Source organism: Salvelinus namaycush, chromosome 34, assembly GCF_016432855.1.
Source record: "Salvelinus namaycush isolate Seneca chromosome 34, SaNama_1.0, whole genome shotgun sequence".
Lineage (NCBI taxonomy): Eukaryota > Metazoa > Chordata > Actinopteri > Salmoniformes > Salmonidae > Salvelinus > Salvelinus namaycush.
The window spans coordinates 26,575,108-26,603,104 of record NC_052340.1 but is presented as its reverse complement, the minus strand read 5'-3'; the positions used below and the strand labels follow the sequence as shown (position 1 = coordinate 26,603,104).

General features: G+C 41.1%; 1 protein-coding gene across 1 annotated transcript; it reads left to right on the top strand.

Moving 5' to 3' along the window:
* The first annotated feature begins 1 nt into the window (after position 1).
* On the top strand, positions 2-26,075 carry glb1l2 (galactosidase beta 1 like 2). The gene is made up of 19 exons (XM_038973542.1): positions 2-176; positions 16,241-16,426; positions 16,522-16,590; positions 16,677-16,772; positions 20,254-20,362; positions 20,479-20,571; positions 20,680-20,761; positions 20,918-20,982; positions 21,080-21,164; positions 21,469-21,609; positions 21,696-21,776; positions 21,891-21,994; positions 22,127-22,273; positions 22,394-22,465; positions 22,859-22,937; positions 23,181-23,268; positions 25,026-25,140; positions 25,369-25,485; positions 25,700-26,075. Exons 2-19 carry the CDS (start codon positions 16,263-16,265, stop codon positions 25,808-25,810), a joined length of 1,818 nt encoding a protein of 605 aa, XP_038829470.1. The 5' UTR covers positions 2-176; positions 16,241-16,262; the 3' UTR covers positions 25,811-26,075.
* Positions 26,076-27,997: the final 1,922 nt, after the last annotated feature.

Sequence of the window (27,997 nt, the reverse complement as noted above, 5' to 3'; positions counted from 1 at the left end):
AATGGCATACCGCTGTCGTGTGAGAGACAGCCTGACGACCATGGATGCATTAAAAATGGTTTACGAATAACTTTACAGCGTTGCAACAGCTGGTTTGACAGCCCACGCCTTCAAAGACCACACCGGAAGAACAGGAATAATACTATACAGGCGATTCACTCAAGGGGAAAATACAGGTGAGAGCTATAGACCATAATGAATTAAAATATCATTTTCACCCGAATTACACACAACTCCAAACCTAATGCAAGTGGTAAGTCTGACTCAGTTCTGACAAAATCCACAGTGTTTCTCATTAGTCTATCATAATTCGATTTTTAGCAGGCAGTAGCCTTTAGTTTACATTGTCCGTGTTAGGCGTAAAATATTGCAAGCTTTCAATAGGCACTATGAAACGGATAGTTGCAATATATTGTATCACGTTTTGTCCTTACATCAAAATCAGTAAAAAGACAGGTCAGGCGAACTTGCAATACAGGAATCTTACCATTTGGTGCTATAACCTAGATTGTAATGGGGAAAAAACTCAAACGTTTTATCCATGTAACCAGGGTTGTCAGGTCAAGCTAAAATTTCTAGCCTAATGATCATTCAAAACCCGACCAAAAGGCCTGAAACTATCCCGACTATCCCGATTTATTGCTATAATATACATGGTTACCAACGTAATTACAACTGTAAAAAGTAATTTGTCATACCGGTGGTATATGTCCTGATATACCACGGCTTTCAGCCAGTCAGCATTCAGGGCTCGAACCAGGTTTATATTTGTAAATGAATCCTCTTTGCGCATGCACATAACTGTAGATAAATCCAACAGGAGAGTTTGAGTGATGAAAGTTGGACAGAGAATCTCAATCTCTGAGCAAGAAACACTTGGACAAACATTTAAAAAAACGAAAGTTAAACTATTTCTGGCAATTGTTGTTTTATTATTTGCCAGACGTTAAGACTACAAACCGTTATAAATGGCCCATCTGCGAGATTAACTTGTCATTTCAATAGGCATAGGCTGCAGACTCAAATCTGGGTTTACGAATGTTATTCAATTTTGCCATGGTTTGCTTTGATAAAGACAGGTACCCTATAGCCCCTGATAGGCCTACATCTCATTTCAGACAGTCTACAGTAGTAGGCAAGAGGTAAACTGAACGATTTATCCGCTTCCTTAGTTCATATTAACAGATTAATTTATTCAACATGAATAGCAAGGCAATTTTGAGGTAAGAAGTCAATGAGGGAAATAACACCACAGTGGAAAGTGGGTTGAGTTTTCTTGTTGTTCAAGACCAATTCATCCGGTTCACGGCACCAAGTTTTAATTTCACCTTTATTTAACCAGGTAGGCCAGTTGAGAACAAGTTCTCATTTACAACTGCGACCTGGAGTGTTAGCGTTGATGTTATTCTTCGATAACACAGGCCGCAAAGCAAATCAGGGGGGAGAAAAATATATTTATTCAAAGATAACAAATCATAGTTGTTATGTTGGGAAGTAGCTGGTCATGCTTCCCTGTCCTCAGTGTTTCTCTCCACTGAGACAGGATTTAGTTTTATACCCCCAACCCTAGCCTGTGGTTGACCAATTCCTGCAATAAAATGTTCCCAATGGCCAGATAACAAGTATCCCATTTCAGGATCAATGTATAAACAATTTGAACTAATGAAAACTTGCCACATGTAGCTATGAGTCCAGGACTGAAACCCCTATACAGATTCTAAACAGATGTTGAACTGAAAAACAACTATTTCCATTGATCATTATTTCCCTCTTGACCTTTTAACCTTTTAATCCTCTGTGTTGTGTATTGATCTTCAAATATTCTCACACATCCAACAAGTTTGTAGAGTCATAAGCTTGATGTAATCATTGCGTGCTAAGAATATGGGACCAAATACTAAACTTTTGACTACTTTAATTCACATAAGTTCATTTGTCCCAATACGTTTGGTCCCCTAAGATGGGGGTACTATGTACAAAAAGTGTTGTAATTTCTAAACGGTTCACCCGATATGGATGAAAATACCAGTCAGTCTGCACTTTAACGTCATTGTATTGAATCCAAAGTGTTGGAGTACAGAGCTGTGTCACTGTCCCAATACTTTTTGGAGCTCACTTTAAAATGTATTGGTATTCCTATGGACTTGTGCAAGTTTCTAGTCCTCTGTTTTATGAAAACACTTAATAGGATAACATTGCATATATTTATCAGCTCACATCCATGACTACTCACATGTACATATACATTTGACATGTTTAAAGATACTGCAATTATTGATCATAACATCTTCAGAAATAAGCAACTCTGACAGCTTTTTGGGCAGATTCTTTATTCTGGGAATTTAATGTCTTTATACACTACCAATCAAAAGTTGAGACACCTACTCAAACCACGTTTTTTTTTGTTTATTTGTACTATTTTCTACATTGTAGAATAATAGTGAAGACATTTTAAAAAATTATGAAATAACACATCAAAATATATTTAATATTTGAGATTCTTCAAAGTAGCCACCCTTTGCCTTGATGACAGCTTTGCACACTCTTGAAATTCTCTCAACCAGCTTCATGAGGTAGTCACCTGAAATGCATTTAAATTAACAGGTGTGCCTTGTTAATTTGTGGAATTGCTTTCCTTCTTAACGCATTTGAGCCAATCAGTTGGGTTGTGACAAGGTAGAGCTGGCATACATTAGATAGCCTTATTTGGTAAAAGGCCAAGTCCATATTATGGCAAGAACAGCTCAAATAAGCAAAGAGAAATGACACTCCATTACTTTAACACATGAAGGTCAGTCAATCTGGAACATTTTAAGAACTTTCAAAGTGACTTCAAGTGCAGTCGCAAAAACCATCAAGCGCGATGATGAAACTGGCTCTCATGAGGACCGCCACAGGAAAGGAAGACCCAGAGTTACCTCTGCTGCAGAGGACAAGTTCATTAGAATTACCAGCCTCAGGAATTGCAGCCCAAAAAATGCTTCAGAGTTCAACAGACACATCAACATCAGCTGTTCAGAGGAGACTGCGTGAATCAGGCCTTCATGGTTGAATTGCTGCAAATAAACCACTACTAAAGGACACCAATAATAAGAAGCATGGAGGAGGAGGTGTGGGGGTGCTTTGCTGGTGACACTATCTGTGATGTATTTAGAATTCAAGGCACACTTAACCAGCAATGCTACCAGAAGATTCTGCAGCGATACGCCATCCCATCTGTTTTGCGCTTAGTGGGACTATCATTTGTTTTTCAACAGGACAATGACCCAAAATACACCTCCAAGCTGTGTAAGGGCTATTTGACCAAGGAGGAGAGTGATGGAGTGCTGCATCAGATGACCTGGCCTCCACAATCATCCGACCTCAATCCAATTGAGATGGTTTGGGATGAGTTTGACCGCAGAGTGGAAAGTGGAAGGAAAATTGTGGAAGGGCTTCTGTGGGGTTAATGCATGAATCCTGTGATGGCTCTGTATCTGCAAATCTTTTTTAAATTCTGTTCTAGCTGTGTGTGTGCGCAATTTGGAGATTATATCACCAAAATTACAATCCAAAAACATAGCCACTACGTGTAATTATATGGCTAAGCTTACACCATTTTTAATGTCAATAGTGTTAGGTGGTGCTTTCAAAGTTGGTTATATATTATAATTTGAATGGTAATATCATGGCCTTTAAGAACCACTTGTCAAACAAAGTTTAAAATGTATCAGGGTTTCCTTTTTAAAGCAATTTATACAGGTAATTCTGATTTGTACATGTTCGGTTGGCCTGAACATTCCAAAAATGTGTCTGATTGATAACGGAATCTAAGCTTTCCAATGATACAGTGCATTTGGAAAGTATTCAGACCACTTGACTTTTTCCACATTTTGTTACGTTACAGCTAGTGATGCACCGATATTATATTTTCGTCCGATTCTGATATTTTCCTTGACAAAAAAAAACCGATACCGATATTTAAAATTTTAGCTGCCTTTTAAGCATTCTAGTACAGTTAAATAGTTAAAACACAGACATGGATGCAGCGGTTCTTGCACTGCATCTCAGTGCAAGAGGCGTCACTACAGTCCCTGGTTCGAATCCCGGCTCTATCACATCCGGCCATGATTGGGAGTCACATAGGGCGGAGCACAATTGGCCCAGCGTCATCCGGGGTTGGCCGTCATTGTAAATATGAATTTGTTCTTAACCGACTTGCCTAGTTAAATAAAGGTTACACAAACAGACCCAAAAATTATTTGGTTGGCATTTACGTATGTCCCCATAACCAGTAAAACATAATCAAAACCTATTTCTTTCACTAACTTGCTGTGCTGTTTCGTTGTTCGTTTCTTCAGTTTCATTCTCAACCAGGATTTCTATGGAACGCTGTTTGGGTCTTTGCGTGTCAAAAAAGATACGCAAAAATTAATGCAGGCGTTAAATGATTGTGACGTGCAGTCAAATAGTGTTTATATATATATCCTCATTAATCTACAAACAATACCCAAAGCAAAAACAGGTTTGTAGAAATTTTGCAAAAATAATTAAATATCACACTTACATAAGTATTCAGAAACTTTACTCAGTACTTTTGTTGAAGCACCTTTGACAGCGATTACAGCCTTGATTCTTCTTGGGTATGACGTAGGGCTGGGAGATATGGCAAATTAATTCTCATGATATTTTTTCATTCGATAATTATCACAAACATTATTTGATTAATATTAAAAGTTGCATATCTCCTTCAGAATCAAGAATGCCTGAACAAACCGAAGGCTTCTTATTTATTGTCAGAAGTAGAACTCAAAACATTTTAACTCCACTTTTTTATAGCTGTAAACCCTTACAAGTCATGAAAAAGAAATAAAAAAAATAGTGCAAGTCAATATATGCATTATAACTGTTAGCCTAATGCCACTACACAGTTCATGTTGGGGTAGTTGTCTTACAAGCAAGAAAGACAATACTGTCTAGCTTTAATGGTAATTATCACAATTTTAATCAAATAATGTTTAAAAAGGGTCAAATCTGCTTCAGACTCAAGCCTGCCTGAACAAACCAAAGGCTTTACTGTTTCTTATTTGTTAGAAGTAGAAGAACTCACAAATAACATTAACTCCACTTTTTTCAAAGCTATAAACCCTTACAAGTCATGAGCAAGAAATAAAAAAACAGTGCAAGTCAATATGCATTATAACTGTTAGCGCATCACAGTTGAAGTTGGGGTAGTTTTCTTACAAGTTACAAGCAAGAAAGACAAGTCTGTCTATGGTCTCTGGCTTTAAAGCTGTCCTATGGCAGGTCACTATGTTGCCACCTGTGCTAAAAACACGCTCTGGGGGGGAGCTGGTCGCAGGAATGCACAGGTAGCGCTTTGCCAGGTGGCTGTCTTTGGGAAAGTTTTTTGGGGTGGATCTTCCACCAGTCCAGTGGATTGGTTTCACTGTCAGCATCAGGAGACTGAAGGTAGCAGCTAAGTTCCTTTTGTACCAGCTGGATTTCAGTAAGACCTTTGGTGGTGGAGCATGGCTTTTTGAAAAAACTGCCGAGTGACTCTCTTTTTATCTGGCAGTTGTGGTGAAGCAGCAGCGACGTCTCCCTGTGCTGGGCTTGGGTTATCATGTCCCTCATTGACCATCTCTGAGACAGCTCTTGCTTTTATGTGGCCCACCTTCTCGTCTTTGATGTAGTGTGTTTTAAACCGAGGGTCGACTAACGAGGCTATGTCCAGGAGGTCATCTGTGGCTAGGTCATCATATTTCTCATTCGGGTGAGCTCTGTTTCACCATCATCAGGTTTCATGACCTCTGTATTGAACGGGTGTAGTACTGGCAAAAAATCAGCCGGCTAGACAATCTGGACCCTCTCTTTCTAAAATTATCTGCCGAAATTGTTGCAACCCCTATTACTAGCCTGTTCAACCTCTCTTTCGTATCGTCTGAGATTCCCAAAGATTGGAAAGCTGCCGCGGTCATCCCCCTCTTCAAAGGGGGAGACACTCTTGACCCAAACTGCTACAGACCTATATCTTTCCTACCCGGTCTTTCTAAGGTCTTCGAAAGCCAAGTTAACAAACAGATTACCGACCATTTTGAATCCCACCGTACCTTCTCCGCTATGCAATCTGGTTTCAGAGCTGGTCATGGGTGCACCTCAGCCACGCTCAAGGTCCTAAACGACATCATAACCGCCATCGATAAGAGACATTACTGCGCAGCCGTATTCATCGACCTGGCCAAGGCTTTCGACTCTGTCAATCACCACATTCTTATTGGCAGACTCGACAGCCTTGGTTTCTCAAATGATTGCCTCGCCTGGTTTACTATCTACTTCTCTGATAGAGTTCAGTGTGTCAAATCGGAGGGCCTGTTGTCCGGACCTCTGGCAGTCTCTATGGGGGTGCCACAGGGTTCAATCCTCGGGCCGACTCTCTTCTCTGTATACATCAATGATGTTGCTCTTGCTGCTGGTGATTCTCTGATACACCTCTACGCAGACGACACCATTCTGTATACTTCTGGCCCCTCTTTGGACACTGTGTTAACTAACCTCCAGACGAGCTTCAATGCCATACAACTCTCCTTCCGTGGCCTCCAACTGCTCTTAAACGCAAGTAAAACTAAATGCATGCTATTCAACCGATCACTGCCCGCACCTGCTTGCCCGTCCAGCATCACTACTCTGGACGGCTCTGACTTAGAATACGTGGACAACTACACATACCTAGGTGTCTGGTTAGACTGTAAACTCTCCTTCCAGACTCACATTAAGCATCTCCAATCCAAAATTAAATCTAGAATCGGCTTCCTATATCGCAACAAAGCATCCTTCACTCATGCTGCCAAACATACCCTCGTAAAACTGACCATCCTACCGATCCTCGACTGGTTGATGGACTCAAGAACATCTATATCTGTATAGGTGGGAGCTAAGTGCCAGGTCTTCTTGTCACTGGACAAGACCTGTGAAATGGCTTTCTCCTGCTCCAGTACTCTTTGCACCCTCTTTTGATGTGATACCCAGCTGGTAGGCAACTCTGTCACCAACTTGTGCTGGGGTTGGTTGTGTTCTTTTTGAGCAACTGCCAGGTCTCTTCTTTTTACACGAATAGGAAAAGGCACCTGCCACTTTCTTACACACTCCAATTGCTCGATCCAGCCTTTTGTCTCTACCCATTCTCTAAGAGAGAACTTGAGATTTTAATAGTTAAAATCACAATAATCCCTTTAGTTATGTACAAATGTAATATTTAACATAATCAGTTGATGAAAAAAAAATGCACATTTAGTTTCATCTAACACAATATACACAATTGACAAGGTTACTTACCAATGGCCAAGTGCAGACGATGTCCAAAACATTGCAGTCGGGTCCATTTTGTTGATTTGAGCGGCCTTCACCACGTTCGCACCATTATCCGTTGCAGACCTGTCTGTCTTGACTGAATCCCCAGGAGGCGAGAGCATCAATGAGCCCATCTGCTATAGCGTCACCCGTGTGGTCGCTGGGAAAGTATGTTTGAAGGCATTTATTTAGAAGATTCCACTCTATCAATATAGTGGACAGTGATGCTAATATAAGGCTCTGACGTGCGACTACACCACAGATCAGTAGTAGTAGCAAAATACGTTAAATCTGTCTTGAGCTGTTCCTCAACTTTTTCCCTACACTCAGCGTAGAGTTTAGGCAGTGCGGTGTGAGAAATGTTTGCGGCCAGGGACAACGTACCTGGGTCAATTAAATTGATAAGCCTCTTGAAACCTTCCTTTTCGACTGTGCTAATTGGTAGCATGTCCTTAGCAATGCAATACATAATAGCATTTGTGATGTCTTTGTCTTTTCGATGTTTGCTCGTAGGCCATAAACACTGTCAGTGTTGACTGCTTCGGGCGACCATCCCTAGATTGGCTGGTGCCTGAGGGGCGTTTATCAATGCTGTGGTGCAAACTCAAACTTTCTGCATGTTCCAAAGAGTGATTTTGCATCAGATGGTGAAAAGGTTTGTCGTATTACCAGACTTGGTAGCCACCTGTCTACGGCACAATTTGCACTGAACCTTGCTCTGCTCTTTGTCAGACTTCAAAAAGCCAAAATTCTTCCAAATTACTGAAACAGTTGAACCCTTTTTATCAATAATTTCTTAGTTGAAAGCTGCTCCTTCCCCATGGCTATCACTGCCACTTTTCGCCTATCACAATTGTTTTGTGGTTTAATAGTGGCTACTTCATCACTCGAGGTGCAAAGTGGTTTTTAGTGGGCATATACAGTCGTATGAAAAAGTTTGGGCACCCCTGACAATTTCCATTTATAAATAATTGGGTGTTTGGATCAGCAATTCCATTTTGATCTATCAAATAACTGATGGACACAGTAATATTTCAGTAGCGAAATGAGGTTTATTGGATTAACAGAAAATGTGCAATATGCATCAAAACAAAATTAGACAGGTGCATAAATTTGGGCACCCCAATAGAAAAATCACATCAATATTTAGTAGAGCCTCCTTTTGCTAAAATAACAGCCTCTAGATGCTTCCCATAGCCTCTAATGAGTGTCTGGATTCTGGATGAAGGTATTTTGGACCATTCCTCCTTACAAACATCTCCAGTTCAGTTAGGTTTGATGGTTGCCGAGCATGGACAGCCCGCTTCAAATCATCCCACAGATTCTCAATGATATTCAGGTCTGGGGACTGGGATGGCCATTCCAGAACATTGTACTTGTTCCTCTGCATAAATGCCCGGGTAGAATTTGAGCAGTGTTTTGGGTCGTTGTCTTGTTGAAATATCCAGCGCCGGCGTAACTTCAACTTTGTGACTGATTCTTCAACATTATTCCCAATAATCTGCTGATATTGAGTGGAATCCATGCGACCCTCAACTTTAACAAGATTCCCAGTACCGGCACTGGCCACACAGCCCCACAGCATGATGGAACCCCCACCAAATTTTACTGTGGGTAGCAAGTGTTTTTCTTGGAACACTGTTCTTTTGCCGCCATGCATAACGTCCCTTGTTATGACCAAATAACTCAATCTTTGTTTCATCAGTCCACAGCACCTTATTCCAAAATGAAGCTGGCTTGTCCAAATGTGCGTTTGCATACCTCAAGCGACTCTGTTTGTGGCGTGTGTGCAGAAAAGGCTTCTTCCGCATCACTCTCCCATACAGCTTCTCCTTGTGCAAAGTGCGCTGAATTGTTGAACGATGCACAGTGACACCATCTGCAGCAAGATGATGTTGTAGGTCTTTGGAGGTGGTCTGTGGGCTGTTTTTGACCATTCTCACCATCCTTCGCCTTTGCCTCTCCGATATTTTACTTGGCCTGCCACTTCTGGCCTTAACAAGAACTGTGCCTGTGGTCTTCCATTTCCTCACTATGTTCCTCACAGTGGACACTGACAGCTTAAATCTCTGCAATAGCTTTTTGTAGCCTTCCTCTAAGCCATACTGTTGAACAATCTTTGTTTTCAGGTCATTTGAGAGTTGTTTTGAGGCCCCCATGTTGCCACTCTTCAGAGGAGAGTCAAAGACAACAACAACTTGCAATTGGCCACCTTAAATACCTTTTCTCATGATTGGATGCACTTGTTTATGAAGTTCAAGGCTTAATGAGCTCACCAAACCAATTGTGTGTTCCAATTATTCAGTGCTAAGTAGTTACAGGTATTCAAATCAACAGAATGACAAGGGTGCCCACATTTTTGCATAGCCTATTTTTCACATCTGATTTAATTTCATACAACTTAATATTGCTACACTAAAATCTTTGTCTGGACAATAACCCAGTACTCAGCTTTTATTAGAAAATGAATGGCATGCCACTGTGATCATTTTCTGTGACGACAGAGTAAATTATTATGCAGCCTCAGAGGGGTGCCCAAACTTTTTCATACGACTGTACACTACGGTTCATAAGTTTGGGGTCACTTAGAAATGTCCTTGTTTTTGAAAGAAAAGCAAATTTTTTGTCCATTAAAATAACATCAAATTGATCAGAAATACAGTGTAGACATTGTTAATGTTGTAAATGACTTTTGTAGCTGGAAAAGGCAAAATAAATATTTGATTATCTACATAGGTGTAGGCCCATTACAAGCAACCAAACAGTGTTCCAATGGCACGTTGTGTTAGCTAATCCAAGTTTATAATTTTAAAAGGCCAATTGACCATTAGAAAACCTTTTTGCAATTATGTTAGCACAGCTGAAAACTGTAGTCCTGATTTTAAAGAAGCAATAAAAATGTCCTTCTTTAGACTAGTTGAGTATCTGGAGCATCGGCATTTGTGGGTTCGATTGAAACTGAAGATGTCGTACAACACTGTGTACAAATCCCTTCACAGAACAGCACAAATTGGCTCTAACCAGAATAGAAAGAGGAGTGGGAGACCCCAGTGCACAACTGAGCAAGAGGAAAAGTACATTAGTGTCTAGTTTGAGAAAGACGCCTCACAAGTCCTCAACTGGCAGCTTCATTAAATAGTACCTGCAAAACACCAGTCTCAATGTCACCAGTGAAGAGGCAACTCTGGGATGCTGGCCTTCTAAGCAGAAATGTTTTGGTACCCTTCCTCATATCTATGCCTCGACACAATCCTGTCTCGGAGCTACACAGACAATTCCTTCAACCTCATAGCTTGTTTTTTTTCTCTGACAGGCACTGTCAACTGTGGGACCTTATATAGACAGGTGTGTGCCTTTCCAAATCATGTCCAATCAATTAAATTTACCACAGGTGGACTCCAAGTTGTAGAAACATCAAGGATGATCAATGGAAACAGGATGCACCTGAGCTCAATTTTGAAAGTCTGATAACAAATGGTCTGAATACTTATTTAAATAAGGTTCTCTTTTTTTTAATTGAGGAGAAAAAATATATATTAATAGGAATAGAGCTAAGCACAGGCAGATTCCTAGAGGAAAATTTATGTAAATAAGATATTTCTGAATTAAATTTTCAATACATTTGCAAACATTTCTAAAAACTTGTTTTCGCTTTGTCATTATGGGGTATTGTGTGTAGATTGATGAGGAAGAAATATAATTTCATCAATTTTAGAATAAGGCTGTAACTAGAGGTCGACCGATTAATCGGGGCCGATTTCAAGTTTTCATAACAATCGGAAATCGGTATTTTTGGGCGCCGATTTTCCTTTATTTATTTTTTATTTTTTTGCACCTTTATTAAATCTTTATTTAACTAGGCAAGTCAGTTAAGAACACATTCTTATTTTCAATGACGGCCTAGGAACGTTCTGCCTCGACAGATTTTGAACCTTGTCAGCTCGGGGGATCCAATCTTGCAACCTTACAGTTAACTAGTCCAATGCTCTAACACTGATTACATTGCACTCCACGAGGAGCCTGCCTGTGCCGCGAAAGAAGTAAGCAAAGGTAAATTACTAGCTAGCATTAAACTTATCTTATAAAAAACAATCAATCAATGACTGTCATTGCTCCAATGTGTACTTAACCATAAACATCAATGCCTTTCTTAAAATTAATACACAAGTATATATTTTTAAACCTGCATATTTAGCTAAAAGAAATCCAGGTTAGCAGGCAATATTAACCAGGTGAAATTGTGTCATTTCTCTTGCGTTCATTGCATGCAGAGTCAGGGTATATGCAACAGTTTGGGCCGCCTGGCTCTTTGCGAACTAATTTGCCAGAATTTTACGTAATTGTGACATAACATTGAAGGTTGTGCAATGTAACAGGAATATTTAGACTCATGGATGCCACCCGTTAGATAAAATACGGAACGGAATAAACGTTTTGTTTTCGAGGTGATAGTTTCCGGATTAGTCAAAGGTATATGGTTTAGAGAGAAATAGTCGACGCGTTATAATTCCTGTAATAACTTGCGGCTGAACTTGAAAGGGGTTCCTTCGTTATTTTACCGTTCATGTCTTCCATAGAGAATGTCTTGATCTACTTCAAATAAGGTCTGTGTTTCGTGTAGGCTTAAACCTCCTCGACATTTTGATACCTGTGTAAATCTCACTAGGATAAGGTAACGTTTGTCAACATATTTTCATAAATCCACTCTACAATTGTTTTTATCTTCGCTTATATTTAGCCAATATTGATCAGAGTTACCTTGTCCTATGGATATCTACACAGTTATAAAATTGGCAAGGTGGTGTAAGCCTACAAGAAACACAGACCTTATTTTAAGTGAATCTAAAAATATCCTATAGAATAAATGAAGGAACCGCTTTTCAGATTTTGCTAGAAGGTGTCATGGGAATTATGACTCGCACTTTGGTCGTCAATTCTTACCATGCCCATTATTAAAATAGGATTTCCTGCATATAGAAATGACAGTTTTTGTTTTCAACATTAATCACAGGTAACTTAAACTCTATTTTTTTTCTCTATTTTTATTCAAACAGTTGAGAGTATTTGTCTCCTATGCAGACTCTTCAGTATCATTGTCACTTCAGAGCTGTGTGTGTGTGCGTGTGTATTTATGTATTATATTAAGTTAAAATAAGTGTTCATTGTTCATTCAGTATTGTTGCAATTGTCATTATTACAAAAATGTTTGTGTGTATTATATATATATATATATATATATATATATAAATCGGCCGATTAATCGGTATCGGATTTTTTTGTCCTCCGATAATCGGTATCGGCGTTGAAAAATCATAATCGGTCGACCTCTAGCTGTAACGTAACAAAATGTGGAAAAAGTCAAGGGGTCGGAATACTTTCCGAATGCATTGTATATGATTTAAAGGCTATATGTAAGCAATAACTTGTTTTATACTGACATTGGGATTTTATCCAATGAAAAACAATGTGAAAAATGAATGGGGTGATAGAGTGACAACACAGAGACAGCAGCCATTGCTGCACTGCTATCACACATTTTCCACTCTAGGGACATAGACCTTCAAGAAAATCACTAAAATCACATCGTCATCCCAAGTGAGCCTGAAGGCCCAAATGTGGAGGTCTGGTCCATGAACTACACTGAACCAAAATATAAACTCAACATACAACAATTTCAAAGATTTTACTGAGTTACAGTTCATATAAGGAAATCAGTCAATTGAAATATATTAATTAGGCCTTAATCTATGGATTTCACATGGCTGGGAATACAGATATGCATATGTTGGTCCCAGATACCTTAAAAAATGGTAAGGGTGTGGTCTGGATCAGAGAAACAAGGCAAGTATCTGGTGTGACCACCATTTGCCTCATGCAGCACGACACATCTCCTTCGCATAGAGTTGATCAGGCTGTTGATTGTGGCATGTGGAATGTTGTCCCACTACTCTAAAACATCTATGCGAAGTTGCTGGATATTGGTGGGAATTGGAACACTGTCGTACACGTCGATCCAGAGCATCCCAAACATGCTCAATAGGTGACATGTTGGGTGAGTATGCAGGCCATGGAAGAACAGGGACATTTTAAACTTTCAGGAATCGTGTACAGGTCCTTGCAACATTTGTATTTATTTTATTTATTTTTTCACCTTTTATTTAACCAGGTAGGCTAGTTGAGAACAAGTTCTCATTTACAACTGCGACCTGGCCAAGATAAAGCAAAGCAGTTCGACACATACAACAGCACAGAGTTACACATGGAATAAACAAACATACAGTCAATAATACAGTAGGAAAAGTCTATATACAGTGTGTGCAAATCAGGTAGGATAAGGGAGGTGAGGCAATAAATAGGCCATGGTGGCGAAGTAATTACAATATAGCAATTAAACACTGGAATGGTAGATGTGCAGAAGATGAATGTGCAAGTAGAGATACTGGGGTGCAAAGGAGCAAGATAAATAAATAAATACAGTATGGGGATGAGTTACTTGGATGGGCAATTTACAGATGGGCTAAGTACAGGTGCAGTGATCTGTGACCTGCTCTGACAGCTGGTGCTTAAAGCTAGTGAGGGAGATATGAGTCTCCAGCTTCAGTGATTTTTGCAGTTCGTTCCAGTCATTTCCTTCCAGTTCTCTGGGGGTGACCAGTGAGATATACCTGCTGGAGCACGTGCTACGGGTGGGTGCTGCTATGGTGACCAGTGAGCTGAGATAAGGCAGGGCTTTACCTAGCAGAGCCTTGTAGATGACCTGGAGCCAGTGGGTTAGGTGACGAGTATGAGGCGAGAGCCAGCCAACGAGAGCGTACAGGTCGCAGTGGTGGGTAGTATATGGGGCTTTGGTGACAAAATAGGATGGCACTGTGATAGACTGCATCCAATTAGTTGAGTAGAGTGTTGGAGGCTATTTTGTAAATGACATCGTCGAGGATCGGTAGGATGGTCAGTTTTACGAGGGTATGTTTGGCAGCATGAGTGAAGGATGATTTGTTGCGAAATAGGAAGCCGATTCTAGATTTAATTTTGGATTGGAAATGCTTAATGTTAGTCTGGAAGGAGAGTTTACAGTCTAACCAGACACCTAGGTATTTGTAGTTGTCCACATATTCTAAGTCAGACCCGTCCAGAGTAGTGATGCTGGACAGGCGGGCAGGTGCGGGCAGCGGTCGGTTGAAGAGCATGCATTTAGTTTTACTTGCATTTAAGAGCAGTTGGAGGCCACAGAAGGAGAGTTGTATGGGATTGAAGCTCGTCTGGAGGTTAGTTAATACAGTGTCCAAAGAAGGGCCAGAGGTATACAGAATGGTGTCGTCTGAGTGGAGGTGGATCAGAGATTCACCAGCAGCAAGAGCGACATCATTGATGTATACAGAGAAGAGAGTCGGCCTGAGAATTGAACCCTGTGGCACCCCCATAGAGACTGCCAGAGGTCCGGACAACAGGCCCTCCGATTTGACACACTGAACATGGGGCCGTGCATTATCATGCTGAAACATGAGATGATGGCGGCGGATGAATGCCACGACAATGGGCCTCAGGATCTCGTCACATTATCTCTGTGCATTCAAATTGCCATTTCTAAAATGCAATTGTGTTCTTTGTCCGTCGCTTATGCCTGCCCATACCATAACCCCACTGCCACCATGGGGCACTCTGTTCACAATGTTGACATCAGCAAGCCACTGGCCCACACAACGCCATACACAGTCTTCCATCTGCCCGGTACAGTGAAACTGGGTTTAATTCGTGAAGAGCACACTTCTCCTGCGTGCCAGTGGCCATCGAAGGAGAGCGTTTTCTCACTGAAGTCGGTTACGACGCCAAACTGCAGTCATTTTGGTGAGGACGACGAGCACACAGATGAGCTTCCCTGAGACAGTTTCTAACAGTTTGCAGAAATTCTTTGGTTTCATCAACTGTCGGGGAGGCTGGTCTCAGACGATCCTGCAGGTGAAGAAGCATAATGTGGAAGTCCTGTGCTGGCATGGTTACACGTGGTCTGCGGTTGTGAGGCTGGTTGGACGCACTGCCAAATTCCCTAAAGCGATGTTGGAGATGGCTCATGGTAGAGAAATTAACATTCAATTTTCTGGCAACCACTGGTGGACATTCCTGCAGTCAGCATGCCAATTTCACAATCCCTCAAGACTTGAAGCATCTGTGGCGTTGTCTTATTTGACAAACTGCTCATTTTAGAATGTCCTTTTATTGTTCCCAGCACAAGGTGCACCTGTGTAATGATCATGCTGTTTATGAGCTTCTTAATATGCCACACCTGTCAGGAGGATAGATTATCTAGGCAAAGGAGAAAATCTCACTAACAGGGATGTAAACATGTGTGCACAACATTTTAGAGAAATTCGCTTTTTGTGCATATGGAACAATTCTGGGATCTTTTTATTTCAGCTCATAAAATATGGGACCAACACTTTACGTGTTGCGTTTATATTTTTGTTCAGTATACTATAGCTTCAACACAAAACGAACAGCAGTGTTCTGAAACAACAATGGTTTTCCTTGTTCAAAGCATTCGAGGCCTTTCTTCATTGTTCTCCATTCGCTGAAGCCGTCCGCGTGAGCTCTGCTTCAGTAGATGGGTATAAGCCATACTGAAAATTATTTCAGCTTTAGACTTTGTGAAAATCAACGTAGAAGGTAAGATTCTTAATTTTGACATTAGCTGAGATTGGTCAATCTACATAAGGATATTTATTATGTGTTGAATTGACTGTCTTAGAATAACATAGCATATATTATGACCAGAATCGATAGCTATCATCATACAGTATATTACAAGTTGTATGCATTTATTAGTCCCTACACAGTCGCTCTAATTCTTGTCTTAAGTGTGATTATTCATAACATTCATAAGAGATTCCAACAGTGGTTTGTCTGTTTCTTCCAGCCTGCAGCCAGAGGTGAGGAGAATGAGCCAGAAAGAGGGTCTGAGGGCCAACTCCTTTCAGTTCACTCTGGAGGGAGAGCCCTTTCGCATCCTGGGGGGCTCTATCCACTACTTCCGTGTCCCCAGAGCCTACTGGGAGGACCGGCTGCTGAAGATGAGGGCCTGTGGGGTCAACACTCTCACCACGTAGGGACACACAGAACACCTCATGTCCTCTTATACCACCACTCACTGCAGCTCTACTATGGAGGGATACTGAGAATGACTGCTTTATCTTTCAGATATGTGCCATGGAACCTGCATGAGCCAGAGAGAGGGGTTTTCAACTTCCAGGACCAGTTGGATTTAAAGTAAGGAAGACTTTTATGATTTTGTGATGAATATGTTTGATAGAGCGGTTGAGCTTTGTCTCTCTGCTTTTCTCTGTGTCTCTCAGGGCGTACATCAGCCTAGCAGCAGAGTTGGGGCTCTGGGTGATTCTGCGGCCAGGACCCTACATCTGTGCTGAGTGGGACTTAGGAGGGCTCCCCAGGTTGTTACCATTACTTTAATCCTTTAACTTTGTAGCAGGGGTCAAATCAAATCAAACTTTATTTGTCACATGCGCCGAATACAAGTGTAGACCTTACCGTGAAATTCTTACTATACAAGCCCTTAACCACCAATGCAGTTCAAGAAGAGTTAAGAAAATACTTACCAAATAAACTAAAGTAACACAATAAAATAACAATAACGAGGCTATAATACAGGGGGTACCGGTACCGAGTCAATGTACGGGGGTACAGGTTAGTCAAGGTAATTTGTACATGTAGGTAGGGGTGAAGTGACTATGCATAGCTAATAAACAGTGAGTGTACAAAACAAATGGAGGGGGAGGTGTCAATGTAAGTAGTCCGGTGCCCATTTGATTAATTGTTCGGCAGTCTTATGGCTTGGGGGTAGAAGCATATAAGGAGCCTTTTGGTCCTAGACTTGGCGCTCCAGTACAGCTTGCTGTGCGTTAGCAGAGAAAACAGTCTATGACTTGGGTGACTGGACTTTTTTTGGCTATCCTTATATAGGCCTGTTATATAGGTCCTGGATGGCGGGAAGCTTGGCCCCAGTGATGTACTGGGCCGTACGCACTACCCTCTGTTGCGACTTAGGGTCAGATGCTGAGCAGTTGCCATACCAGGCGGTGATGCAACCGGTCAGGATGCTCTCGATGGTGCAGCTGTAGAACTTTTTGAGGATCTGGGAACCCATGCCAAGTCTTTTCAGACTCCTGAGGGGGAAAAGGTGTTGTTGTGCCCTCTTCACGACTGTCTTGGTGTGTTTGAACAATGACTGTTCGTTGGTGATGTCGACATCAAGGAACTTGAAACTCTCGACCAACTCCACTACAGCCCCGTCGATGTTAATGGGGACCTGTTCGGCCTGCCTTTTCCTGTAGTCCACGATCAGCTCCTTTGTCTTGCTCACATTGAGGGAGAGGTTGTTGTCCTGGCACCACACTGCCAGTTCTCTGACCACCTCCATATAAGCTCTCATCGTTGTCGGTGATCAGGCCTACCACTGTTGTGTCATCAGCAAACTTAATGGTGGTGTTGGAGTCGTGTTTGGCCATGCAGTCGTGGGTGAACAGGGAGTACAGTAGAGGAGGGGACTAAGTACACACCCCTAAGGGCCCCCAGTGTTGAGGATCAGCATGGCAGACGTGTTGTTGCCTACCTGGGGGCGGCCCGTCAGGAGTTCCAGGATCCAGTTGCAGAGGGAGGTGTTTAGTCCCAGGGTCCTTAGCTTAGTGATGAGCTTTGAGGGTACTATGGTGTTGAACGCTGAGCTGTAGTCAATGAACAGCATTCTCACATAGGTGTTCCTTTTGTCCAGGTGGGAAAGGGCAGTGTGGAGTGCGATTGAGATTGCGTCTTCTGTGGATCTGTTGGGGCGGTTTGCGAATTGGAGTGGGTCTAGGACAGGTATTCCCAAACTGGGGTACGCGCACAATTCAGCCAGGGGTACGCCAAATAAAAATGTGATTTGTATTTTTTTTTTTAATAGCCCAAACTTTTGAACTGTAGTGTATCTTAAAAATGTCCTTGTTTTTGAAAGAATACAGGTAGCCTAGTCAAATAGTTAACATCCAATCATAGTAACTGTTACTCTCTCGCGGGAAACCTTCACTCATGCACAGACATTTAGAAACTAAACATGACAATTTTGACAACATGACAATTATTTTATTATTATAAAACATTTTACCCCCAATTTCGTGGTATCCAATTGGTCGTTACAGTCTTGTCTCATCGCTGCAACTCCCGTATGAATTTGGGAGAGGTGAAGGTCTAGAGCCATGTGTCCTCCAAAACACAACCCAACCAAGCTTCACTGCTTCTTGACACAATGCCCACTTAACCCAGAAGCCAGCTGTACCAATGTGTCGGAGGAAACACCGTACACCGTGCCTGGCCCGCCACAGGAGTCGCGGAGGACATCCCTGCCGGCCAAACCCTCCCCTAACCCGGACGACGCTGGGCCAATTGTATGCCGCCCCATGAGTCTCCCGGTCGTGGCAGGCTGCGATAGAGCCTGGACTCTCATCAAAATTGCAACAAGCAGTTATGTGAAAATTTTATTTAATCAGAAGCCACTGCCAGATTTCTGTATAGGACTGCTCTGAGTTTCTTGCCTTGGGAAATTGCACTGTTAAGACACTGATGCTCTCTGCAACCACGTACCTATAATGAGAGTGGATTCTTGGCCCTCACTAGCATGAAAACTAAATACAGACACAGACTGTGTGTGGAAAATGATTTAAGACTGAGACTCTCTCCAATACAACCCAACATTGCAGAGTTATGTGCATCCTTTCAAGCACACCCTTCTCATTAACCTGTGGTGAGTTATTCACAATTGTTGATGAACAAATAAGGTTTTATATGTAAGATGGCTAAATAATGAGCTAAATAATTTATTATTATTTGTGCCCTGGTCCTATAAGAGCTCTTTGTCACTTCCCACAAGCTGGGTTGTGAAAGAAACTCACACATTCTTATGTTTAATAAATGTATCGTATAGTGTGTGGCAGGCCTACAATGATATCAAAAAAACATTTGAGCGTGTGCTGACCCTGGTGCTAGAGGGGGTACGCAGCTGGAGGTTGAATGTTTAAAGGGGTACAGGACTATAAAAAGTTTGGGAACCACTGGTCTAGGGTATCCGGGAGGATGCTGTTGATGTGAGCCATGACCAGCCTTTCAAAGCACTTCATGGCTACCGACGTGAGTGCTACGGGGCGGAAATCCTTTAAGCAGGTTACCTTCGCTTCCTTGGGCACAGGGACTATGGTGGTCTGCTTGAAACAACATGTAGGTATTACAGATTCAGTCAGGGGGAGGTTTAAAATGTCAGTGAAGACACTTGCCAGTTGGTCCGCGCATGCTTTGACTACATGTCCTGGTAATCCATCTAGCCCCGTCGCTTGGTGAATGTTGACCTGTTTAAAGGTCTTGCTCACATCGGCTACCAAGAGCGTTATCACGCAGTCATCCAGGACAGCTGATGTTCACGTGCATGCTTCAGTGTTGCTTGCCTCGAAGCGAGCATATAAGACATTTAGCTCATCTGGTAGGCTCGCGTCACTGGGCAGCTCGTGTCTGGGTTCCCCTTCGTAGTCCGTAATAGTTTTCAAGCCCTGCCACATCCGACGAGTGTCAGAGTCGGTGTAGTAGGATTCAATCTTAATGGTTCGTCTGAGGGCATAGTGGGATTTCTTATAAGCGTCCAGATTAGTGTCCCGCTCCTTGAAAGTGGCAGCTCTAGACTTTTAGCCCGATGTGGATGTTGCCTGTAATCCATAGCTTCTGGTTGGGATATGTGCATACATACATTCACTGTGGGGAAGACGTCGTTGATGTACTTATTGATGAAGCCGATGACTGAGGTGGTATACTCCTCAATGCCATTGGATGAATCCTGGAAAGCAAACCAACATGTTGAATGAGACATCCTTATAATGGTTATTTTCTTTTAAGCTGGCTGTTACGTGACAAAAACATGAAGTTGAGGACAACCTACCCTGGCTTCACAGAAGCAGTGAACTCTTTCTTCGACAAACTCATCCCAATAATTAAGCCTCTACAAGTACGTAAATGAGTTGCCTTATTATCCAAGTTATTAAGTCCTGATATCTGTTAGAGCGGTTCGCAGGGGTGTTAGTGGGCTAGCTGTCAATACATGTTGTCCTCTTTGCTTTATAGTTTGAAGAGGGAGGCCCCATCATTGCAGTTCAAGTGGAGAATGAGTATGGCTCATATGCAAAGGATGAACAATACATGCCTTTTATAAAGGAGGTACTGTGATACTGTACTGTTTCTCACCATCTGCATCATACTGTATGCCCAGTATAGACTTTTGCAGTGACCTATAAATGTATAGTGAAACTGTATTCTCATTGGCAGGCTCTACTATCCAGAGGAACCAATGAACTCCTGCTGACATCAGACAACCGGGAGGGGCTCAAATGTGGAGGAGTGGACGGAGGTAATGGTTTTCTATTGCTAGATCTTGATATTTGGTCATGTACATTGTAGCACATATTTGTGCCATTTCATTTGCTTTCAATAGAGTAATGATGCTGCAAGAAAATATCCTTCTTTAGTCTACATTGTTCTTCACTTGAACCCCTCCTCTCTTAAGTTCTCAAGACGGTAAACCTTCAAAGACTGGCCTACGGAACAATACAATATTTAGCGTACATCCAGGTATAGTGCCAATGATTCTCTATTTTCTTCTATTTTGTCTTGCATCTGAGAAAACATAGTGGTCCAAAGATGAAGTGTGACTTTGCCCTTACTGTAGCCCCAGAAACCTCTGCTTGTAATGGAGTACTGGTCTGGGTGGTTCGATGTCTGGAGTGAATCTCACCACGTGTTTCCAGCAGAGGGTAAGTTTCATTACAAACTAGGTTATGATCATGTCATATAACCTCTAGTTATAGCAACTCTTAAAGTTCATCCATATTTTACTCTTTGTCATTTCGCAGACACTCTTGCCCAGAGCAACTTACACTAGTGAATGCATACATCATATTTTGTTTGTATTGGTCCCTCTTGGGAATCGAACAACCCTGGCATTGTAAGTGCCATGCTCTACCAACTGAGCCACACAGGACCATCCATCCATCAATCTAAGGACTGTATGATTGCCCACCGTCTAGCATTGATTCGGTCTGTCTCCTTTTCTGGTAGACATGTTGGCTGTGGTGTCACAGATACTGGAGCCAGGTGTATCCATCAACCTCTATATGTTCCATGGTGGAACCAGCTTTGGCTTCATGAATGGAGCTGTGGCGAACCTTGGCACCTACAAACCTCAGGTCGGCAGCTATGGTAGGTTTTATTTATCCTATCAAATGTAATATTACTTGCAAAGAAAAAAGTTGTCATCTGAATCTTTTTTTTATTTTATTTTTTAGATTATGATGCTCCGTTATCCGAGGCTGGAGATTACACCACCAAGTATCAGCTCTTGAGGAATTTATTCAGCCAGTTTCACAGTAAGCTTTCTCTTTCAAACATTCACATAAAATACTATTCACGTTTTGGAAAACAGGCACCATATGCAATTTGAGAAAAAATGTCTAGCTGGCACATGTATCTGTGTGTCTCAGGTGAGAAGCTTCCTGAGGTTCCCTCTCTCCAGGCCAGGAGAGTGTATGAGCCTGTCATCATTCAGCAGCATCTGTCACTGTGGGAGAGCCTGCAGTTTACTGAGGTGAGCTAAGGGTCAAGTAGCATGCTGTCAGCTGAGACCTGGCAATACTCTATCTCTTCAAGGGTTGATGTTGATTCCATAATGTTCTTAATTTAATTGACTGCACTACATTGACATTGTTTCATCATCAAGCCCTTGAAGTCAGAGAAGCCTGTCAACATGGAGAACCTTCCGGTCAACAGTAATAATGGTCAGTCCTATGGCTACACTCTATATGAGACCACCATCAGCAGTGGAGGCCTTCTGAACTCCAGGAACAATGTTAAAGACAGAGCCCTGGTGAGTACAGACAGACAGCTACATGGCATGAATGCACTATACTATACTATACTATACTATACTATACTATACTGTATGACAATACATCATTTGTACTAATACAGTTGGCTTGTCTTCTAGGTGTTTGTGGACAGACACTTTGTTGGTGTCCTGGACTATAAATCGGTGGAGTTTGCACTGCCTGATGGGAAGGTATGGTGATACTGTGTGTTTAGATTCAGTCTATAGGTGTGCTGCTGAGCTGCTTTGTAAACTGGCTAGTTTATATTCAACACCGTGATAGAGGTGAAAGCTTCTGGTGATGCTGATCAATGAGTGTGTTACTAAGGTGCCAGGATTAAGCCAACAAAGTTTTCAGACAAATGTTGTTCTAACAAAGAAGAATCGTAATCACTAACTTTGCACCTGCCTGTTATTGGAAAACAAATCCATGCTGTCCTATAGCACAGCGGAAGATTGGATCAATTACTCTCTGCAGTCCAACTGAAAGCCACATGTTCTTCTATTGTCTTTGGGTACTATGCATTGTTGACTGTAGTGCATCAATTAGTGGTTTCCACATGTTTTATGTATTTTCCATTGAAGGGAGAGCAAACATTGAGTTTACTTGTGGAGAACTGTGGAAGAGTGAATTATGGGAAAGCCCTAGATGATCAGCGTAAAGGTATGCTATTCTTAGTTACTACCACTTTAACAATCAGAATTCCATGGCACAAAGCGTACATTAAAGGCACTGTAGACCTTCAGGTTTAATCCTTCATTGCTGTGACAACTGTACATAGTCGTTAAAGTGGATAGACCTGAATGCTCAACAAATAGTGACCGTATCCATGAGGTCTTGGAATAATTGCATTGTTACTCGCCCATGCAGATCTTAATCTTTAGTTGCATTATCACCCTGTTCTAGGTCTGGTGGGAGATATTGTATTGAACCACGTGCCTCTGAAGGACTTTACAATCTACTGTTTGGATATGAAGCCAAACTTCCTAAAGAGGTTTGTCCTGATCATTTAATTTATACAACAATAAGGTCCATTCTGGCTCTTACAGTTTATAATTTAAGTGATAATGCCCGGGTGTTGTTAGGCCCGAGACAAAGTCGAAGGCCGGCAGCACACCTATATCCTGAATTGAAACGCACCAGCTTCGAGGGCATTATCACTTTTATACAACGGGTTACCAACATATTCAAAAAATGATTGACATATTTTCATGAACTTCATTTTGATTAATTTATTCATACTATTTCATCCTTCAACGAGATATCGTCCTGACACAAATCTAGGGTTGCTACCCAAGCCGGCTGGTCGTTCGTTCTATCGGTTTGGTTGCCAGAGACGCGACCCAGTCGTTAAGTCCTTTTTGTTCTGCATCTATGGACTTGACCCAGTCGTTCTTTCTAAATGTTCTATTGCCGTACTGGCTGGCAACGTTCTTATCCCTTGCTTTCTAGCTAGCCAACTATGGCTAATTTACAGTCATGTCAAACAGTGCAGCCAGAATAACAGCAAAGTAGCTGCATTTGCATTTGTTTAAGCTGTTTTCTTGTGGCTTTTATTTGGATACATTCATAAGAATGAGCTAATGATGCTCGATTTCACCTGGCACAGAAAATGTGCTCTCTCGTCAGGACACGGTTGTTCAGAGAGTTAGCCAACAACACAGCTAACACAATCACTTCAAACTGAAGCTGGAAAGAAAACAAACTAGCTGTGTTTCGTTTAGTTTTACCTGTTTTTTTTATGGACATTTCTTTGTATATGTCCATAAAAATTATGCTGATTCATGATTTCGACTGGCTGAGAAAAGCTGCATATCTGTCTCATTCCCACTTCCGATCCCTACACGTTAATTACTATGAGACAGCTGGAGATCGAATTTCAATATTGAAACAATGTTGCAAATGTCAGAGATACAGACTGCAAGTTTTATACAAATCTCCGCAATTGAAAACCAATTACTCGTCTAAAAGAAATGGGATATAATGTCTAGATGCTTTTTACAGTGGATATTAAGATTATAAATTGTCTGGCTGGGCTGAGACAGTGGATTGCATAGTGAGATGGAACAGAGTAAATATACATTTCACCATCATAGCTTTCATGGTGGTAACTTGTGGAAAAGACACCGACTGGAATGCGGTTTTAACCAATCAGCGTCAAGGATTAGACCCAACCGTTGTATAACTGTTGTCATTGTAAGTTTAACTGGCATATCAGGTTGTCTTATAGGCCCAATGCAGTCATAAATGGGATTATTCTGTGTTTTATATATATTTCCACACTATGAGGTTGGAATAATACTGCAAAATTGTAAACATTTGCGTAATGCCCTTTTAGTGTAATAGCTGTTTGAAAAGACCACCTGAAATTTCAGCCTGTTTTGGTAGGAGGGAGTTTTGGCCTTCCATGGTGACATCACCATGCGGTAATTAGTTAATAGACCAATAAGAGAGTTCAAAACATCTCTGCCAATAAACAGCTAATTTTCAGTTTTCCCCTCCCCACTCAGACCACTCTCAAACAGTCCAAGCAAAATTCTTGCTTGAGAAATTGCCCTTTGCTAAGAAGCTATTTTTGTTTATTTTTTAATTGAAAACAATCACAGCAAGGTCCTTAATTGTTACCCATAAATGACTTCATATTGAGATAAAAATGACTGCATTTGACCATTAAAGTTTAGATGATTCGTATTGTAATGCTAGTCAGTGATTTCCTGTGTTATAATAGGGTGATCTCCTCCCATGTTTCAGACTCAGTGCAGCAAGCCAGTGGAACTCAGTCCCCCAGAAGCCTTCCTTCCCAGGGTTCTTCCAGGGCATGCTGTATGTGGACGGCCATCCCAGAGACACCTTCATCAGACTGCCTGTGTGTAAAGTAGCCCAACAGGCTCTGTGGTTATGATAGAGATCCCCACCTGTCCATACTGTGTCCCTGCTGGTTTATTCGTATAGTATGGTAGACCTATCTCTGGTTTATTGGTGTATAGTGTAGTAGGCCCATCCCTCATCAGACACACATACTGATGAAAGAAGTTCCCAGAGAAACTCTAAACTCTGATTGTCAAGTCACTGATTACAGTGTTTCCGTCCACAGGGCTGGAGTAAAGGAGTGGTCTTTATCAACGGGCAGAATCTTGGACGCCACTGGTCCATCGGTCCCCAGAAAACTCTCTACCTCCCTGGACCTTGGCTTAAAAGTGGAAATAATCAGGTAGAATTGAAAAAAGCTCCTTTTAATTTCTAATAGATATAGGGTTCTAGTCTTCTGAGGTGTTTTCAGAAGTTCTCATGTTTACACTACCATGTATTCTTATAAAGTGTGTATCAGACTTTATTTCTACAGTTCATCCTCAAATCAAGACACGTACAGATACATAAACAGGCTAGAATGGTTTGTTTAATGGATCCTTTTTTCATTATTTTAGATCATTGTGTTCGAGGAACAGAAAGCTGATGACAAATTAGTATTTGTTGAAAATCCTGATCATGGAAAAACAATTGATGTATACAAATATCCATTTTGTGTTCTGCTTTGAAATGATCAATATTTTAAATAAAATGATGACAGCAATTTCTTATAACATAGTAATAACACGGTAATACAAAAGCTATGATTACCTTAACACACTGTATGTAATGTTGTTATTGTGTTATGGGATGGGTCTACCACTGAATGTGATGATAGACATGTATTTTTATGTAGTCTAGAGCACAGTCATAAGGCATGTTACATATACTACCGTTCATAAGTTTGGGGTCACTTAGAAATGTCCTTGTTTTTAAAAGAAAAGCAAAAAAAAAAAAAAACATTAAAATAACATCAAATTGATCAGAAATGCAGTGTAGACATTGTTAATGTTGTAAATGACTATTGTAGCTGGAAACGGCAAATTTTTATGGAATATCTACATAGGCGTACAGAGGCTCATTATCAGCAACCATCACTCCTGTGTTCCAATGACATGTTGTGTTAGCTAATCCAAGTTGATCATTAGAAAACCCCTTAGCAATTATGTTAGCACAGCTGAAAACTGTAGTCCTGATTAAAGAGCAATAAAACTGGCCTTCTTTAGACTAGTTGAGTATCTGGAGCAGTATCTGTGCCATTGGAACACAGGAGTGATGGTTGCTGATAATGGGCATCTGTACGCCTATGTAGATATTCCATTACAAATCGGCTGTTTCCAGCTACAAGAGTCATTTACAACATTAACAATGTCTACACTGTATTTCTGATCAATTTGATGTTATTTTAATGGACCAAAAATGTGCTTTTCTTTCAAAAACAAGTACATTTCTAAGTGACCCCAAACTTATGAACGGTAGTGTACATACATTAAAAGACAAGACATTGAGTGGCGGAATGTAGACTATTACAACAAAGAAAAGTGAGATGGAAGAGATAAAGGACAACAAAGTTCAAAGGTAAAATGCAGATGTGTAAAACATTCAAGTTTCAGTGCCTTACTCTAGTTGTCTGGATAGGCAGTGTTATTGTCCATCTAAAATGAAATATAGAGGAAAAAACAAACCACTTGATTTCACATTTACAGTATTTGTCTTGAGTACTGCTAGGCATACTTTTGCTGTTAGGTTGACTAAAAAGTTATTTCATTGTATTTAGATGAACACAATATAGTTTGCAGCTCATCTTGAATGGTAAAGCTCAGGTTATTAGTGCGTAAACATTAGCCTACAATATTTTCAGAACTGGTCATTTTATTTTATCATAAGTTCTTTGTTCTTCTCTGTAATAACTTTATAATAATCTGGCACGCCCCTTCGTGTATTTTATTTTATTGGATGAATTGCTTGTATATCATAGATTTAAAATCATTCTTATTACAGATTATCCATTATATTGACCTCTGTTTATCATCTATCCTGATTTGCCTAGTCACTTTTACCCCTACCTACATATGTGGCGACATGTCATTCAGGGCAGGTTAGGCTTGCCTGTTTTGCATGTTATTTTGGCATTAGTACATGTCAGTTTGCAAACAATGTAACAAAAAATGTATATAATTGAATTAATAAAGCCACATACAAACATGGTTTCTTTTTTGTTTTCTTGAGTAAGGCAACTCCAAAATGCAGGTGTTTCAGCCTAGCTCAGTGCTTTCTGTGGTGGTGGGGCAAGCCAGCAGAAAATACGGAGCGTTGCGCTGTGATTGGCTCAGTGTTCTGTCACTCATGGGGGACACTACGTCACCGCCAAGTCTAAGGGTAGACCTCGAAAGGCTCAAGGTCATTGGCCACATAAAATGACGTCAAATCACGTAATATGTACAGTAGCTTTGATTGGACTGATGTCAACATACTTTCAAAATCTTAGCTAGCAGTCATCATCATGAATCATCTCGACAATCTACTGGCAAATCCTTGTCATATGAAGATAAATAATTAAGAGAAATCATGGAAAAAATGTATCTGTGCTCATCGGCCATTGGGCATTAACATTACAAAACAAGTTGGAAATCGCAAATTCCACAATGAATGGTTTGGAAGGAAGGTGAGTTCAAAAATGTATTGTAAACTGCTGCATAAATGATGTAATATGCCAGGGAGATATGTATACTGTAGCTAGGAAAGTAATACTAAGTGTATGTTGTGTAGTAAGCTGTTAGTAGCCCATGTGCCGCACCCTAATAATTTGGTCCCTTTTCCCCTCTTAATTTCGCCTGCTGTTCTGATTTGGTGGTGCACATGCAGCCTATAGCCTG

Bases quoted from the DNA above. Each gene is read 5' to 3' on its own strand.
- glb1l2 (XM_038973542.1), top strand. From the start codon at position 16,263: ATGAGCCAGAAAGAGGGTCTGAGGGCCAACTCCTTTCAGTTCACTCTG. The intron at 22,274-22,393 runs GTGAGTACAGAC...CTTGTCTTCTAG, and splicing joins ATGTTAAAGACAGAGCCCTG to GTGTTTGTGGACAGACACTT. The intron at 23,269-25,025 runs GTTTGTCCTGAT...CCCATGTTTCAG, and splicing joins AAGCCAAACTTCCTAAAGAG to ACTCAGTGCAGCAAGCCAGT.